Source organism: Agelaius tricolor, unplaced genomic scaffold (assembly GCF_023055355.1).
Source record: "Agelaius tricolor isolate 1412-34295 unplaced genomic scaffold, bAgeTri1.0.p SCAF_1, whole genome shotgun sequence".
In the NCBI taxonomy this organism is placed as follows: domain Eukaryota; kingdom Metazoa; phylum Chordata; class Aves; order Passeriformes; family Icteridae; genus Agelaius; species Agelaius tricolor.
Window position 1 is genome coordinate 61,957,143 of NW_027269261.1, and position 18,626 is coordinate 61,975,768.

Below are 18,626 nucleotides of genomic sequence, written 5' to 3' on the forward strand. Positions count from 1 at the left end.
TTTTTGACAGGTGAAAAGCTGCTTGGAAAACACTGATAGCATCCACTCTTATTGTTTTTGGTAGTGCCATGGATGATGGAATAACAGATGCTCTTTGGCTGAGACTATTCAGGTTACCTGTGAGCCAATTTGAGGATAATCTGGTGTTCAGAAATGACTGATGCATTGGGGCAGTGCTCATCAGGAAGAATTGAAAAATAATAAAAAAGAAATTATTTGGTGAAACTGCTCAGGCTTATTACACTTTTGTGAAAAAGGCAGACAGAATTGGTTTGTACATGATGTTCTGTGTAAATATACGTTAAAGAATATTTTCAGGCCTTTTTTTCTTAGTGAAGTTAGAAGAATAGGTACTTTCAGTTTGGAGTATGGAAGGAGAATGCATGTTCTGGGAATTCTCAGATGAAAGCAGCAGAAATGGCAGAGGGCTACACAGCAGCATTTCCTCTGTGCAAAATCTGAGGAACATTAGGACTGTCTTTTACAGGACAGAAAAAGGAAATAAAAAATTTTCAGGAAGCTAAAGGCTGGTGCAAACAATGGGGTAACTAAACTTCATGTTGGCTGGTGATAGGTTAAACAATAATAATCTTAAATTGCAGTGAGATTCAGGTTGATGATTAGATAAACTGTTAATTGAATTCTGGGATTGAGTAATTAGTAACTGTCTCTTACCAGAGTCAGAAGTGTTCTGCTATCTACTGTCACAGTCTTTTGTCCTGAAATGTTTCTATCTGCATAAATCCCAGGAACAGTTGTGTCTTCTGTTTGTGAGAAAAGAACGTACTCAGAGTCTATTGCCTATTTTTATCTATTTCAGTTGGAAAGAATAAAAATTCCTTTTCTTTCCCCTAATTGTTGTGCATTTCCATTCTATTTACAGGGAAATTCTGGTTAGTTTTTGGTCAGTCTCAAGAGGGTTGATAGGTAAAATATAGGAGGTAAAAATATTTGCTCTTTTTCTCAAAAAAACCTTTTTTCGTAACTACTCTGTCATGATTAACAGCTGGGCTTATTTTCTTACTTTGTTTGATATTCCCTTCACAGATATATTTTTTTTAGAAAAGTTTTATGTTAGAAGACAATACTATAAGATTAATGTCTCTTCATTCTCTGAGATGCTACTTGATTTCCGAGGTTCTTATTTGGACATTCAAAACATTTGAAGGCAGTATTATGATTCATAGTTGGTAACAACTTCAGTTTTCTTTTATGGTTTCAGCAAGTTCTAATTTTGAAGGAAAAGTTTGAGTCTGAAACTATATTCTTAGTTCAGGATAAGTTATACATTCCCTTAGGAAGTACAACTGCAAAGCCTTTATTTAAAAGCCTAATTACAGCTTTAAAAAGAAAAGCAAGTACCTTTTGGATGACTGGATACTCTGATATCTGTACTGTGTCACTGGAGAAAACAGAAGTGGGAAATAAACCACAGAAGATTCTTGCATTAAATTACCTCTGGAACATGGGTTCAATGTCCTAATAGCCCAAAGAATTAAGTACAGTGTTTGACTGATGAATATTAGTGTTAAAAGTTCACCTCTTGTCTGAAATGGAGGTGAGATTTTCATCCTTCATATGGTACTTATTTGGGTAGATTTATCAGTTTTTTTGTATTTTTCACAAGTTTAGGTTAATCACATTAGTTGGTGTCAAGAAAATGCTCCAATGCATGAAGTTATAAGCTATATATTATGGGCTTGGATGAAATATGTTTAGTATTTTGTTGGCATTATGAACTTCAGTATTCAAAATAGAGGATGATTAAATAGCATTAACCTGTATAAACTAGTTATTTGGAAGCAAAAAGCTGTTTCACAATTTATGAATTGGAAAGTGTTGTGTCAGGAGGAAAGATGTGAATCTTCATAAACTGAGGTGCATCCTGAGATGAAAACAAAAATCTCCAAAGCAACAAGACTAGCCTAGTCATTCATAGCTGTGGAACTTCAAGTTTTCTCTGAAACAGCAGTCCTAGTTTATCTGCAGTCTCTTTCCCCTTGTTCTCCTATTGCTGGACACTGACACAAATTATTTCTTTCAAAACACTATAAAAATGCTAGTTGCTCGCATGAGTGATTTTTATAATTGATAGGGTTGTTTCCATCTATTTCAGGAGTATTTCCCCGTAGAAGAAAGATGGTGTGTACTAGAGTGTAAAACCCGTTGGGCTGCTAATATGACTTGAGAGGCAAGGGTTTTGTAAGGGGAGCTTATTCATCTGTTTGTTTTAAAACAATTAATTTGGATGGAAAATATGATGACCTCTCAGGCATCCTGGGCTCCATCATGGCTGATGGAGATGCAGCAGACATCCAGCTACGTGCAGGTTACAGCCTTTACAGCCTGGGTGTAATGTCATAATGCTAATCAGTTGAAGTGTTTGGGAGAGAAGAGCAGTTGATGTCTGTGAAGCAGAGGGCTGTTAGCAAGATGTGAAGCACAAGGACAGAGTTGTTACACACCAAAAACCTCATGTCTTTGTTTTAACTGCAAGCTCCAGTGTCTAGGAAAGCAAGGAATTCTAATTTCTGAACTTAAGAAATCTTACAAAATACATTAAAACCATAGGTACTGTGTTTTGCCTTGTGTTTTTTGTCCATTTTTGTAATTTTTATTGTCTGTATGAATTCTTTCTGGTGTACAGTGTGTGTTTAGGGTTTTAATCTAGTTTCTGTGGTAATTAATACAGTAGTGTATGAATCCCTGTAGTCTTGGGTAGTGCACTGCTCAGTGCATTTTTTGCATATGTATGATTCATGGATTTTGGCTGTTCTCTTTAGGTGTTGTTAAATTATTTATTACAATTCTCATAGAGATATGCACTATAGGACTGCTTGCACTTGTGAGACCAACATTACCATCAGTAACTGGAAAATCAAAATCATTTCAGAAGGAACTTTCTGTATATGGTCCTTTTTTAGCCTGCTCCTTTTCATCTATGTTATATTCAGCTCTTTATGGGACATTTAGTGTCATTGTACCATGCTTGTTAATTGCTCAAGATTTTATTTTACAAATATGCATAACCATGTGTTGATGGTCTGGAAGACTTCCTTGGAACTAAATAAATTTCAAGGTTTCCAGCTTTTTTTTTTCCTTAAGCAAGTACTTGAGTTCACTAGAGAGTGCTGTGGTTGTATTGACAAAGGCTTAACTTATGGTTATACTCAATTGGAGTGTGGGTCACTGCAAAGTGAGATATGTACTTCAGAAGAGAGGTCAGATGATATTTTGAAGAACAGCAAACAAACCTGTCTTATGAATGCACAGGATATTATTTCCATTATTTAAATATTGTTTTAAATTGTTTTTCAAAACTCCTATCAGTGGTAATCCTTCCCAGCAGTTGGTTCTTAACTCATGTTCTGCATTTAATCAAGGAATATAAAACTCCTTTAGTGTACATTCTACACCTGTAAAAGCAACAAAACCTGGAAATAGAGGTTCTTCAGGCCACTGTTGCATAAAGTAATGTTCTGAGAAAAATTGATTTCATAACAGGAAACATGACTATTTGGTGCTGAGAAAAAGTGATTGAAAATTAGGAATGAATAGTCTTCCTGTTACCAAAAAAACCCTAAAAAACCCAGTGAAAATGTTTTATGAACGTCCCATGCTTTAAATGAATTCTAAGATGACTATAAAAAATATAGGACATTTAATTTCCTCTTCTGAAAAGTCTGTAATAGCAGTTGTAATCTGCTGTCATGCCTGGCAATGAGCCTTTATTTAACTGTTGGTCATACTTGGGAGTAGTATTCTCAGCAGATTGTTGATTCTTATTTTCTCCTGCCACATGCTTATCCAGGGGAATGGCCAGTTTTGTTTCTGTTTCCAGTTTCAGTGTTTTAAGCTGATAGGAGTAAGTATGTTCCTAATGCACTTTTAATATTGTTACTTTTGGAAGAATGACTGCTGTGTTAAAGACACTCTGAGTATGAATGCACATTCAAAAATTATATTTTTTTCCCATTCAGTTAAAATCTAAATGCCGCTTAGGGTAAAAAAGCCTGGAGTGCAGAGAATTTTTTAGTTGGCAACAAAAAAAAAAGTCAAAATATACATAAAGATACATTTTAATCTGCCTTTTTCTAAATATTTGAAAGAAGTTGCTTGGAACTATGTTTTTTAGTGAGGAAAATTCCACTTGTCTTCAGTTTCCTCTCTTATCTTGATGTGGCTGTGCTTCTTGTTGGACTTTTCCAGGAGTCAGTTCATTTCCCTCACCTGGGAAGAAATCAAACATTTCTGTCTCCCTGCCTCTCTCAAGAGTGAAGGCACAGGAGATCTAGTTCTTTTATTATGGGATTTGTGTGTTGCTTTGCAAGGGTCTGATTGAGCATAGATGGAGGAGGGCGTGGGGTGGGAGTAAAAGTCCTGTGAATTTCAGTGGCTGTGAGTTTTCAGGTCACCTTGGCTGACATTTGTGAATTCTCTGTGCACTTGTTTTTGTGCACTGCAGCAAACACACAGCAGCGCAAAGACTTCAACAAGTGCTCAGCACTGACGTTTTCTACAAGACTGTCTGCCCTAGACTACTCTAAATATGTCAACATTTCACTTTACTTTCTATTCAAATAAATAATATCCACAGAAACAGATAATTTGATTTTGATCTGTTGTGACATCCTCATTAATGTATGTCTATTTTGTCAGCATCCAAAACATCTAAATGATGCCTGGTGATACAGTGGCATCCTAGAGCTGTAGGTGGATACAGAAGGGCCAACACTGGTCTTTCATCCTGGAGGCCTGTCACAAAAATGGGTGGAACAAAGCTGATATGGAGGGAGATGTCTGTGCATTACTGCTCACCTTATCCAGTCAAGTAATATCAGAGCAGCTAACAGGAATGGTGGAAGCAAAATGGATTTAAACTCTTCTCTGCACCGCTTTTCATGCAGTGAAGTTGTTGCAAGTGTTTTTAGGTGTTGTGTTCATGGGACTGAAATTTTCCCAGGAGGTGTAGGAGTTCCTTGGAACAGCTGGGAACAACTTCAGACTAAAACATCTGACTGGCTTTAGGCTGGGCAGGCACAAATGGTACTCAGTTATTTGATATCCCAACTGGATAGCTTCATCCCGAGTTGATGTTAAGCTAGAGCTGGGATTTTTTTGGAAGCTTTTCTTAGAAAAGACATTTTCTTCCAGACAGGAAGCTGGCCAGTGTTTGCTGCTCTTTGGGCAGCCAGATCAGCCCCTGAGTGACTGAGAAGCATCCTGGAGTCACTAAGCCACCATCCGTGGGGTATTTATGGGTTTGCAGCACAAATTCAGACAGTTCAGAGCTGTTGTTACTTTTATCTTAGCCATCCATTCATGGGCACTGATGTTAAAAAAATTCATGTCAGAGTACCCCACTTAATCCCTACAGGAATATGAAACTATTCCATGTGCTTCTTGCTTACTGAAATGCAGCTTACTGTTCAGTAACAGTGTTCTTTCATAAGCCAGCCTGACGCACCGTATCAAAAGTAATTTTCTGAATGTTTTGCTGGAAGATGCAATTCAAAGGAGCACAATGCAAGATAAATGTTCTCTTGTACAGACACTACAAGCTTGCAATACAAATTTGAGTTGCTGAAATTTTTCTGTCTCAGGTTTTGGAGTTCCTAAAGTTCTATGTATTAGCTGAAGTTCCATCATGTGAAAAAAGAGGGACAAAACTACCATACCTCAGAAACTGGTATGTCATTGTGGTCCATTTTCTCTGCATCAGAACAAACAAGTCCACAGGATTTTGGTGTTATGTATGAGAAAACTACAAATTCCAGCACTTCCTGAGTGAAATATTTTTCATGTTTATTCATTTTGAAAATGTTACTATGGAGAACAAAACTTTGTAGCTACAACCAGCCCAAGGAACAGTTTTTGGTCAAAAGTTCATCATGAACTTTGTTGCAAATGCTGCATGCCTTTGAAACATGAGGTTTTTCATATCTTGGTTTTTTTTTTTTCAATTGTGAACATTTTCTTGTTCTCATGGAATTGAAGGAGTCATAAGGGATATTAGTATCAAGACAGTAGTATGATAGTTGTAAATACTGGTAAAGTGTTGTGCTGCCCATGATAATAATTCTTTGGCTGATTTGATGCTGTTTTTATTTGCCTTGCCTGGATCAGTGCTGTCAGGCTGTGTCCCTGTTGCTTGACCTCTGTGGGTGTGGTTAATGGGGGAATCCCAGTTGCATGACCTCGCTGTAGAGCAGAGCTTTTGGCATCAGCAGGTACAGCCTGGAGGGCAGGACACCTTTCCTCCTCCTGTGAAATTGCAATGTCAGTGTGAAATTGATGAATTGATGAGCTCTTGCAGTCCATGAGGCTTAGTTTCTGTTCAAACTGAGTGCTCTGCTTTTATTTATACAGTGTAGCTTAACAACTTGCTTTGGTTTGCTTCTTTTAATAATTCTCCTTTTCTATTGGAAGTAGGAAACATCCAAAAGATTTGCATTTTCCAGAAAAATTTCCCCTGTCTGTAATGTGTATTTTTATTGTTATTTTTAATCTCTGTAGTAAATTCAGAGTCTTATCTTGACTTGCATTTGAGTTGTGGTGCCTTGGAACTGAGCTAGGCAATGAAGTTGAAATTCATGATCCTGATTCACCCCCGCTTTCACTTTGACAATCTGTAAAGAACTTGAAACAAGCCTTCAACAGTTTGAGTCTTGTATAGGGAATGATATTGTAAACAAGTGAAGTAAGCAGAAAGATACCTCTGAATTGTAGGCATCTGAAGAAATTTTGGGGAAATCTTGTGTTGTTTACACCAATAACATGATTTTTGAATTTTTTAGAATGGAAGAAGGTAAAGCCAGGATATAACTATATTGAATATTTTAAGTGTGTATCAAATAATGTATCTAAGTAATATTATAGTGTTACAAAGTAACATTTTTCTCTAGACATACTCCTTAAGGGGTATCCTTAACTGATGGTGCAGGGCACTAAAATTAAAAACCCCTAACAATGTCTCTAGTTTTTCTTCATAATTTCTTTAGAGTTTTTTTCTATTTTTTTTCTGCCCTATGGTTGCAGACCGTTACTATATGTTGGGTAATGGGGGGCAGAAGGTTATCAGGGTTTGAGGTTTTATTAAAACCAAGCACATGGGGGTTTACCTGGAGTGTATTTAGTGGATTCATAGGCTTTGGTTTTTTTCTTTTGAAAATAATATCCTTCCTGCAAGCAGAAAAATTTAAGAGCTTTTGACTTTTTATAATTAGCCTTTATTTTTTGCCTTCTTGCACATTACAGAACACAAGTAAAGGGCTGTCTCTAACTGTTGCAGGGAAGGCATTCTCTGAAGAACAAAACAGGCATGAATACTTCTGTGTGTGAAATATAATTTTCTGTGAATTAATATAGAGGTTTCTGAACTTTTCTTTGCAGTCTGCTTCCAGTTGCAAGCCTATTTCTCTATTTCAGTGCCTCTTCTTTGCCTGCAGTCTCTCACAAATGTTGCCCAAAATGTAATTGGGGGCTATGTTTCACAGTCATTATTAAAAGATAAAAAGGTCACATAGTCTCTAGCTTTAGGATAAGGCACATGAGTGCCTGGACCCTCCACTTTGTGTAATTGACTTTGCCATTCACAGGCAGAGAAATTGCCACAGTATGTCCCCAAAATGGAGATGGTTTGGTAGTTAGTTCTTAGGAGGAAAGAGGTTTTGTGGGAGCTGAAGACCAGCCTGCTGAAAATTACAAGTTTCACACTTCAAATACAAACCCGTTATTCAGGAAGCAAGGAAGTGAGAGAAAATAATTTGATCAGGAAACTGCTTTGTCACATTTGTACCTTACAGTGGGCACATTTTATTATATATAAGGACTTCTTTTTGATCTTGGTATGATTTCTTAGCTTTGATTAAGTAGAAGAGCTTGGTTTTTAGTAGGGGATAAAACCTAAGACTTTTCACAATTAATTAGTTGAAGAATTCATTTATTCTGGAATGATCTGTCCTTGCCACTGAACTAGGACATTAAGTTTAATGCTTATCAAAATAAATAAAAGGCAGTAAAAACGATGAGGTATATACAGCTATGTTCAATAACATGGCTCAGGGAAAGTCTGGTAGCTCTTGCTCCACAGCTGTGTCGACATCTTTTAGCAAGTTCATGACTTAAATGCCAAGTAGGCATCAAAATCTTCCTGAAAGACTGATCCTAAAACTCAACTGTTTGCATGAACTTGGTCAAAGCTTAGGAGGCAGTGCCATTTAGCTGTTTCATAGTCTGATGTTTCTGTTTTGTGTAGGAGAGAATTGGATTGACCTTTTACATCAGGATTAACATTAGAGGCTGGCAAATAGATAGTAGGCACTTCAGAGAAGAAAAGCTAAATGAGAGGATGGAGTTTGATTTGGAGAAATCTAAACTGCATTTAAGTAGAAAAAAATTAACACTTAAGCTTCTTGGGGGAAAGAGAACATATTTATGAATTTTAAAGATTGTAAATTCACAAGAATGGAGAAGGTTCTTCTGGGAATTACTGAAACAAGGATGAAACATCATCACTGTCAAATTGCAAGAAAAATTTTTGAGAAAAATGTTACTGATGAGTTGTGTGCATTTTTTAACTACAGTAACTGCCAGAGTAACTGAAGACAACATGCTGGAGCATAGTAAAAAATAGGGAGTCAAAGGAATATTTAAGAGCAATATTTTTGTCCAGGCAAAAATGATGACTTGAGATAGTTTTCTTCTTTCATTTGTTTGCAGCATCATCCAAATATGGAGTTTGCCCTTTCTGTATTTTAAGAAGAAAAAATGATGTTCTGCTCTTTCATGTTAGGTTTTTCTTTCTCCATTGCTCCAAATATGTTGCCTTGGTTTTGTGTTTTTTCTTTTTTTTTATTAATTTAATGTAATTTTTTCTTTTTCACTATTTTGGGATTTAATGGAGTACCTCACTTGCAATTGACTTCCTTCTTGTAAAGTCTTAGTGGAAACAACACAGGTTGGTGTGTTTTTCCTTCCTTGTTTTCCAGGGAAGTGGGTGTATACAGTGTTTTATGTCTGCTTGTGCCTGACCTTGTTAGGCTAGTAACAATAGGGAAAAAAAATCATGGAGCCTGGCTCTACTGAGATTTAATAAAGCACTTAGTACTTGTGTTAGCTAGCTGCTCTTTACCTTTCTGGGCACTGTGGTGTGTTAACCTTGGCCAGCCCATCACCCTGCATTTTTTTGGTCCTTTCCTGAGCAGTACAAGGGGAAAAATAGTGTGGGCAAGATCATGGGTTGAGACAAAGACAAGGAGATCACTTATTTTTTAAATCACCAGTTATGGTCAAAAACAGGACAGGTTCATCCTGGGGACAAATTAAGCAAATTTCCACCCCAGCACAGGGGGATGGGAACTGGGGGCTGCAGTCAGTCCGTTACACTTGGTGTCTGCTGCTCCTTCCTCCTCACCCTGTCCCTGCTCCATGCTGGAGCACCACTGAGAATAGTTAGCTGTAACACTTGCTCTAACCTCTCACTGAAAATCTCAAACAGTTAGGTAATCTTGGGAATTAATGAGATTGTGAGCAGTTCCCTTGTTTATACTTTGCATTTCTGCCAAGTCCAATTATATCTTAAGATATTATGAAGATTTTGCAATAATATAATTATTAATAACTAATATTAAGGTATTGCAAGCATATATAAATGGGGGAAAACTCCTAATTCTTTCAATTATATTGAATTTCTTTACAAGTAAAGAATGACTTTCTTATGAAAGGTGAAAGAAAATATTTTGTATGTTTTCCAAAGATATAATTTTGCTGTTTAGTTTACTCTGGCATTGGCTTCTGATTTTCTTGCAGTAGGTAGATGTCTGAGGGGGGAGCAGGGCTCTGTACATTTGTGGAATGCTGCTGCTAAAGTTTAAAAAAAGGAGGAGAAGTGAAGTAGTTTCCAAGAAGCTGAACAGATGTTTTGGCTTTGTGATAAATGGTCTATGAATGCTGTCTGGAGCATTTCATGAAGTGTTGTGGGACTAACATGTAGATAGATGTATCCAAAGTCACTGCTAAGTATTTTTAAATGATGAAAAATGAGGTTGAGAAAGTGTAGTACTATAAAATATGTTGATATGTTAAAAATGTATATTGAAATTTCCAAAGGCTATAGTAGATTCCCTTACTATAGAAACAAGATCTTTAAATACTTCTAGTTTATTTGTTGCAATTTGAGTTGGGTTTTCTTTTCCTTCAAGTGGTTTTATCTTGAGAGAAGTTGAGAGAAACATTTTTAAAAATCTGTGAAAGTTGATTGTTATATTCTAGTTCTTCCTTTTCCCCCTTCTCCCCCAAAATTTACTTTCAGAAAATGTTGGAGGGTTTATCTTCTTCAATATCCTAGCTTTAGAAATATTAGAAATGATTTTTTAATTTTTGGAAAGACTGAGTTGGTTTTCATGTGTTGCTTAAAAATAGTTGGAAGAAACAAGTAACAAAGGCAAAGAGGCAATTTAGATGGCCATGGACAATTAGTGCTAATTGTGGGAAGCAGTCTGTAATTTTTTGCTGAACCTGTTCAGTTTTCCAGCTCTTATGTGGAAGGAAAAACCCCAAATTGCTTAGGCACAGCCTCCTCCTGTCACATGCGTAGTATTCAGTAACAAAATTGTTGAAAATCTTATTCTCTAGTCTGATGATCAGGTGCTTATAAGAACATAAGTATTACTAAAATAGAGATTACAAACAAATATACTATTTATTTTGTTAAATAATATAATAATAAATAAATAATCATTTATTGTTATTAACTTTATTCTAGAGTCAAGTGGCATAAAAATTGCACACTAGTGGATGTGGTTTATGAACAGTTTCTCAGGCAGTCATCAACTGATGCTAGAAAATAATCTTTAAAGTACCAGCAAACCTAAATAGTATAATAAGATTCCTTTCTGATTTTATAAATGGCTATTAATGATGAAGAAATAACCAGGAATTGCTACTTTACCAAATTCTTCAATAGAAAAATAAATAATGGATTCTGCATAAAATTCTAAATTTGAACTGGTAGCTTGTATTACATTATAGTAGTTTTCTTTAAACCCTCTTTTAAAGATGACTACTAAAAATATAGATTTCAGTGCACTGTGCTTTAATAAGAACAGCTTTCATTCTATAGTATTTCTTTCTCTCTTTTTTTTTCTGAAATTTTGTAGCAGAGACTTGCTTTACAGGCCAGTAAATTAGCATCTAACACAGATGATTTAATCCATGTACATAAATTTTCATCTCTTCCTGAGCAACAGCTTGTGAACAATTTTCAGAATGCCTAATGCAACTGTTTAGGACATAAGAGAACACAATAGTTCCTTGTTGTCTAAAAATCAAAGAATAAAATTTGACATACAAAATCATGATAATTTATATAAATATACTTCACCAGTATTTTCACCAGTATTCATGTCCATACTCCCAGGACTTCTGTGAGACTACTCATTTGGGCAAATGCTCATAAATCCATTTTTTTTTTAAAGTTTAGGTTAAGTTTTTTCTTTATTTTTGATAGATTTAACCTGAACTTTGCCTACAAGAAAAGGCTCTTTATTGTGATGCCCTTTAGGACTGAAAGTAAAAGGAAAATCTGTCAACAGGAAGATTCTGGAATCATTAAGCAGATGGGTAGGTAAGTTTAGGGTAGGAAACTTTGCTGTGGCAATGATTCAGTTCGTATGTTGACTTGGATTTTCTCGCTTGGTTGAGAAGTTCAGCCTGGCATACCCTGTCCAGCAAGCTTTCTTCTGTGGGGATCACTCACTGGGTAGTACCTGGCCTGGAACTGTCATTCTTGAAGAAATGGATCAGCTCTGGGCTAGGTTAGAGGCAGCCTGTCTTTACCATCCATTCTGCAGGACAGCAGGACAGACTGATTCATTATTACTGCCTGTATAACATGTTAAACATATGATTTCCACTTTCTGCCTTTGTAGCTAGACAGGCACAGCCTGTTTTGTCTTGTGTATATTTGTCATACACATTTACAAGATTGACAGTCTTCTAGCTGTAGAAACTTCTGTTATCCCCTTAAATCCATTGGCAAATGGAGCAGCAAACAAAACTTTTCCAGAGAAATTTGTCTTGGTGTCCTAAGTCAGCTATTTCCATTGCTAATATATCTCAAATTCAAGTCTGCCTCTTTTTTTGAGTAGAAAAGGGTGTTATAAAGCTGCCTCGAGGAATGTGGACCTTAGTTTTTATTTTGTTTTCAGAAAATCTGTTGAGCAAGTTGAGAGAATTTTGGCCTCAGTGACCTCAGAATAATGATCATCCTTTACTACTTTTATTTTTTTCCCCCATCTGTGATCATGTTTCCAATTATCTGATCCTAAAACAAGAAAAAGAAAAGTTTGTAGGTGGAGACATCTAGAAACGTCCTTAGAGATATGTGATATCTTCTGTAGGTACTATTTCAGTCATGTGTCTAGCCATAGCTTGTTAGATTTCATGCCACTTGAATTTTGAGGTTCCTGAGATAAGAAAACCTATACATTTTATCCTTTTTACAGTGAACAATCAGTTTCTTAGTATTTATCATTTTCCTTAATACCACTTTTCCCCCCCTCCCCTTTTCACTCCTTCCTTTCTTAGGATCGTATATGGTAGTGATTTCATCAGACCATGACCCGGGAGAAAAGACTCGACTTCAGCTTCCAACAATGAAAGAAAATGATACTCACTGCATCGATTTCAGCTACCTTCTGTACAGCAAGAATGGAGGAAACCCAGGCACTTTGAACATCCTGGTTAGGGTGAACAAAGGACCACTGGCTAATCCCATCTGGAATGTCACTGGTTCCACTGGCAAAGACTGGCTTCGAGCAGAGTTGGCTGTCAGCACTTTCTGGCCCAATGAGTATCAGGTAAGCTTGCAATAAATTCACACCTCTTTGTAATATTTACTGCAAGATCCTATCCACTTTGTGTTGTTTTGATCTGTTCTGATGGAGTATGCTCCCAGTGTCCTCAAGTGAAGTGTTCCATTCAGTATAAATAATTGTATGGGACTGGATATTTTTTTTATATCAGGTGATTGTCCAAAGTTATGTTATTGTGTAATAGGAGAAAAAAAAAATTACCTGGAAAAAAGCCTTGTTAAAAGAAATGGTGAGGTTAAAGTCCAGGAACATCAAAAATTATAAACTCCCAGAAATAAATTGCCTGAGCAATTGTAATTTGTACTTGTCTTCCCTCCTCTTTTGTGTATGCCTGTGCTACCGTGTCTAAATACATGACCGTAACTCTGTTTTTTTTCCACACGACATTTGCTTCATTTGCTGTGCAGGCAGAATGGTGCTCAACTAATGAGCAGCTGTTCAGGATGTGTTTTTTTTTCCTCTTTGCTTGCTATGGGACAAAACCACCTGCAGTGTAGGCCTGTTGTTTGGAGGGAAAAATTGTTTCGTTATTACTGGATGCTGTTATTTCATTTGTTTGATTAACCTGAGAAAGTCCCTGCAGCTGTTTTACTCAGTGGGTATTTGGTGTGAGGGATGAATCTCATACATGGGCATTTTTGTTCTGGCGTCTAGGAGTGGGAAGAGTCAGATTACATGTGCTCACCTGAATTGTTACACCATGAGCTTACAGGCCCCTATCTAAATATTTGTCATTAGTGCTCTTGCAAACAGATTGGATATCCAGAGTAATTATTAAATGAAAGAAAGTGGATGCTTTGTTAATGGTTTTGTTGAATAGTAATATTGTAGGAATGTATCTTAAATGTGCCTTTATCTAAAGTTTGTTGCAATTCCCCACCATCAAAATAACATCCATAAACAAGCTTCAGTGCAAGCAGCCTTAAACATATGGTGAAAATGATGTAATTTGCTGTCTTTTTTTTTTGGGTGTTTTTGGGCTTTGTTTCCCTGGTTCTAATGTTTTCATTTATAAAGAAATTTAATCTACCAGTGGCATTGAAACTGGGTAAAATTTGATTTAAAGTTCTGAAGCCTGGTTCCAAAAAGCTCAGCTTTTGAGGAGGTGTTTTATTAACCCTTTTTATGTTGCTAGAAAGTACCATTTGGTGTCCTTAAACAAACCTCGGGAGCCTTCTATAACAGAACAGTAGTGATCAAGTATAGCAGCATAATATGCAGTAAATCAGGTTTCTGCTGACAGATGGCCAGGCTTGACAATGAGATTGGTGGTTGGAGCCTTATCTTAGCAACGTGGCCATTTTTCACTTACGTTATAACCTTCACATTATCTCTCCATAGACTCTGCTTAAATTCATTCTTTCTCTTGCTTGGTCATCCAACAGAATATTGAAATCATGTGTAACCCAGTTTATGTTTAAATTAAACATAAGCGTGGAGTAGAACAGGAGGACTGCTAATGCAGCCTGCTGTGATTTGTGGCCAACTTGCACAATTGCTTTTATGAACAGGAGGGGAAATCTGTGTCCTATCTACGCATATGCACAAATGCCTGTTTGCACCAACAGGGTTGGAATTTTTGTTGTTTTGGTTCTTTTGGCTCTCAAAGTTCTGGTTCAACATTGCTCTTGATAGGTTTTTGGTGGTGGTGTTTTTTTTTTTTTTTTTTTTTTTTAGTTTGGGTTTTTTCCCCATAGTTTTCAGTTGTTATACTTTGGAATGGAAATTTTTTTTCATTTTTTTTCATTTTTCTCATATGAGTACCATGCTGTACACTTGCAGCTTGTGATATTGGCACTTTTATCTACCTGTTGGTCAATGAGTTTAGCTAGCACTGAGGAAAATGAGCACTGGTTTCTATAACAAGAATTGGAATTGGATCCTTGCCTGTACAAGCAAGGTCACGGCTAAAGATCAGAGCTGAGCACAATTGTTTGCATGTACTTTGTTACAATCAGGTAAACTTCGCTGCTGTTTCCTTCACTTTTAAGTGAGGGAGGAGAGTAGAGATTATCAGGGGCTGAATAGCACAGGTTGCACTCTAAGGAAGTCTTGTGCAGTGACTTGGAGGTTAGCAGCATGGCCAAGTAGGTTGTAACAACAAGAGTGTTGCACTTGGGCTACTTAGCTTCTGAGCAGCATTTCTGTGCTCTGCTATGCTCTGTTGAAACATTACTGCTTCCTGTTCAAAACTAGCACAATGTTTATGCATGTCACTGTAGTTTATTGAGTTTATGCATTTTTTGGATGAATTTAACAATTCCTTTTACTCACAGGAATATATTATTTAAATAATCCATTTCCTTTACTTTCTTTACCTGCATTCTATTGGGTATTATTTTCTGACAAAACATAGCACAGTTTATTATAGTAGCTTTACTGGATAAAAGTTTTTATCTAGTTTTTTACCCTGTCTCTGCTGGCAGATAGCTGTGGAATCTTTTAGAAGAGCTCAGGAACAGGACAAATTCAACATGGTTGCACCTTTCCCAGGATACACTTCCAGCCTTGAGCATATATGTGGCTCAAGAATTTTGAGCTTTAGAACCTAGGTGATGCCTTTCTGTCTTCCTGATAGCAGTGATTTTTTGCAATGATTTAAGCTACTAGTGTCTACAGTGTACATGACAAGGAATTCTGATGTAAATTCCATGTTGGGACTATTCCTGGGGGTTTCTGCAAGCCTGGGGCCGGTAATTCTTCAGTTGTCGTATTTTGCACTGAGGGAGTTTCAGAAGTCCTGTAATGATGCAATCTGTCTCTTGTCTCCTGCTAGCAAGGCATCTGCAACCACTGTTCTGCTCGTTTAACATGTGGATGAACTCTCAAAGAAAAGGGTTTGATTAGACAATTCCTTGGGATCAAAGTTGATTTGATTTTGGTACTTGTTAGTTCTGTAATCTCTTTCTTATTGCTCTGTTGGAAATATGCTACCTTTGACCTGCCTCAGGTTTGCTTCAAAAGAAAACTATTTTGGGATTTTTGTTTAAACTTTTTAAGTGACTAGGAGTTTTGTCTCATTGTTTTCTTTGTTGGTTATTACTGTAATTAATTTATTTTAGTTGAGATGTTTATTCCTGTCTGGATGAATTGTTTTGTCTAATGCTTCTGTTCATTTCCCCAAGTTGTCTCCTGCTTTGCACAGTAGGGGTTATCTGACTGCTGAGGACAGTCTCTTCCTTTCTGCCTCTGTCACAGTCATTTTTCCATTTCCCTTGCTACCTATGTCATCGCTTTTCAGTTTGATTTTGTTTGTTTGTGGTATGCTTGATTTTTTAAATTTTTTTCTTAACACTGTCTCCCAAAAGTCCCTGTTTGCTATTTTTGTATGGTCTTCCCCTCACCCTCAGCAGATTTGTTTTGCTTGCACAGGATCACATTTGTGGTTGCTCACATGTGAGGTCCACATTGAAATGTGAACCATGGGCTTTTCAGTTTTGGTTCTATTATTACATAGCTGATTTTTATGTCAGAAACTGGTAAATAAACTCTTGACTCGGAACCATAAATTTCTAACTCTTAAAATGCCAATTACTTGATTTCTTTAAAAATTCACTGTATGGTAGTGGTGCTCCAGTTTAGCCAATGTGCTGGCTGGGATACTATCTTCATAGCACTGATGTAGCACCTGGAAGTATAGCTACCAAAGTAAAAATACTGAACTGCACTGAGCAGGTTTTAATCAGTTCAGAAATACTGGAGGAAAATGCTGGAAAGCCAAATAATTTTCTTGCAGAATTGTGAATCCTGATTTGGATAATTAATTTGTTCTTTATTACAATACTGATGATTTATTGGATTAGCAAAAGTTTAAATTGCTCAAAGATCTTGGAAAATTACTTTCCTTTATGATCTTGTAAGGTCTTGGAACTGTAATAGAAGCATAACAGGAGGATGGTAGACAGAGGATTGAGTAATGGTGTGTACAGTTGGGCCATATGCCACATAAGGTAGGAAACAGATTTCTTGTGAAATATGAGCATTTGTTGAGTTTTTGGATATCAGATTACTGTTCTGAACTCGTAGACATGTGAGACTCTAAACAAGCTACATGCAGAAAAATTTAGGAAGACACGGGCTTAGATGTCATTTAGTAATTTGGTATAGCTAAGGAAGGAAACCACAAGTGAAATGGGAAGTACCTGTGTAGAACTGAGTTATAGGACAACTTTAGAAGAAACTCACCCTCCCAAATGCCAGCTTCCTTTTAGGGCAAAGATCCTTTTTTTATATATGTGCTTTACCCCCAAAATACATCAAAAAAATACAAAAATTCATTTAAAAAAACCCCAGCAATGTTCCAAAGGACTGATATTTTCATAGGCTTTTATTTAAAATATTTTGGAATACAGAAAATTACTGATAATAATACAAAAGACACACACTTTATAACTAAAACTTGGAGCTAGTGTAATAGTCAGGAGAACACTTAGGGGTTTAGAAAGTGTTTCTGATGAGAAAGAACTAGTTGAATGTAAATTGAATGACTAGTTGAATGTAAAAATGTAATATGGAAAGTGCTTTTCCTGAAAATTTTGAGCAACACTGATAAGCAGCCAACCAGTTAATGTTACAACTCTCTGTATAAGCCTTGGATGCTCAGTGGCAAGACAGTGAAAATTGTCTGATGGAAATCTCACCATGAGGAGTCGTTCAGGGGCAGAGGAGAGCGATCCCAGGCCTGATAACTTAGCCTACTTCAGCATTGCCTCTCATACAACTGTATGAGTTATCAGGCCTGGGAAACGACCCAATTTAGAGGAATATGGTAGAATTATGCAAAACCCTCACCCATATGAAGGGGAATCCTCTTCCAGTTCAAGAATTAGGGGCCTTTTTGATCTGGTGGTTAAACCAGACTGAAAAAAGTGAATGGAGGTTGGTTAGACTGCAGGCTGCAGACCCATGAATGTGCCTGACAGAAATAGCTGTTGTGGATGCCCAGCCTTCTCCACCCCCTAAGTCAATGTGAGCTTTTTTTCTGGATTCCTAAATGTAATTTAATTTTTATTCTGTGGTTATTTAAACCAGTTTGGTCATATTTTTGGTAAATTTTTGTCTGGCTGTAGAAATAAGACCTAACTTTGTCTGCCACTACCACCCATTTCTCTTGGCTCTTTTCCCCTTACCATTTCCTTTCAATCTCACTTCGGGTAGTGTAATATTTGAGACTTTTTAAAACTGAAATTTAAAATTAAAGCTTTTCAATTATTCAAGTTTCTAAGGATTCTTAGAAATAAGGTATGAATTAGAACTTTTTGGAGGGTGGTTGATATTTCATCCTACCTATAGGATGAAATATCAACCTATGAAGTATTTATAGGAGCTATAAATTTTTTTTAAAATGTGTTGGTAAAAGATAGGTTAGCTGTATAATTACAGAAATCTAAGGTAATACTTAAAAAACAGAGAGGTTTTTTTTTCATTAAACTTAGAACAGCTTGTGTTTGCAGGTAGTATGTCACTGAAATGTTCCTTGTGTAGGTGCATCATTCCTTAGCACTCTTTTTGGGAAATAACTCCATTAAGAATGCTTTGTGGCTTTTAGGAGTTTAAGGTGACTGTCAATAAGTTATTTTTCTTCTACTTCATTACTGCACAATGAAATGGCTCATACATTTGTTTCCTTTGTCTTCCTTCTCTCCTTCATAGTTTTCACCAGATGAAAGCACTTCTAACTGCCTCACTACTTACCACTATCTCTAATGTTTGAAAATATCTCCAAAGAGGAATGATGTTGCTTTCTCATCA

The 18,626-nt window shown here is 36.6% G+C and overlaps 1 protein-coding gene across 12 annotated transcripts in view; it reads left to right on the plus strand.

Annotated features, from left to right (window-relative positions):
- Nucleotides 1-18,626, plus strand: part of PTPRK (protein tyrosine phosphatase receptor type K) — a 381,645-nt gene that overhangs the window by 117,518 nt on the left and 245,501 nt on the right. For all 12 annotated transcript variants that reach the window (XM_071437018.1, XM_071437032.1, XM_071437039.1 and 9 more), the window contains exon 3: nucleotides 12,589-12,860. In XM_071437018.1, coding sequence (XP_071293119.1) covers nucleotides 12,589-12,860 — 272 coding nt within the window. The remainder of the gene's footprint in view (nucleotides 1-12,588; nucleotides 12,861-18,626) is intronic.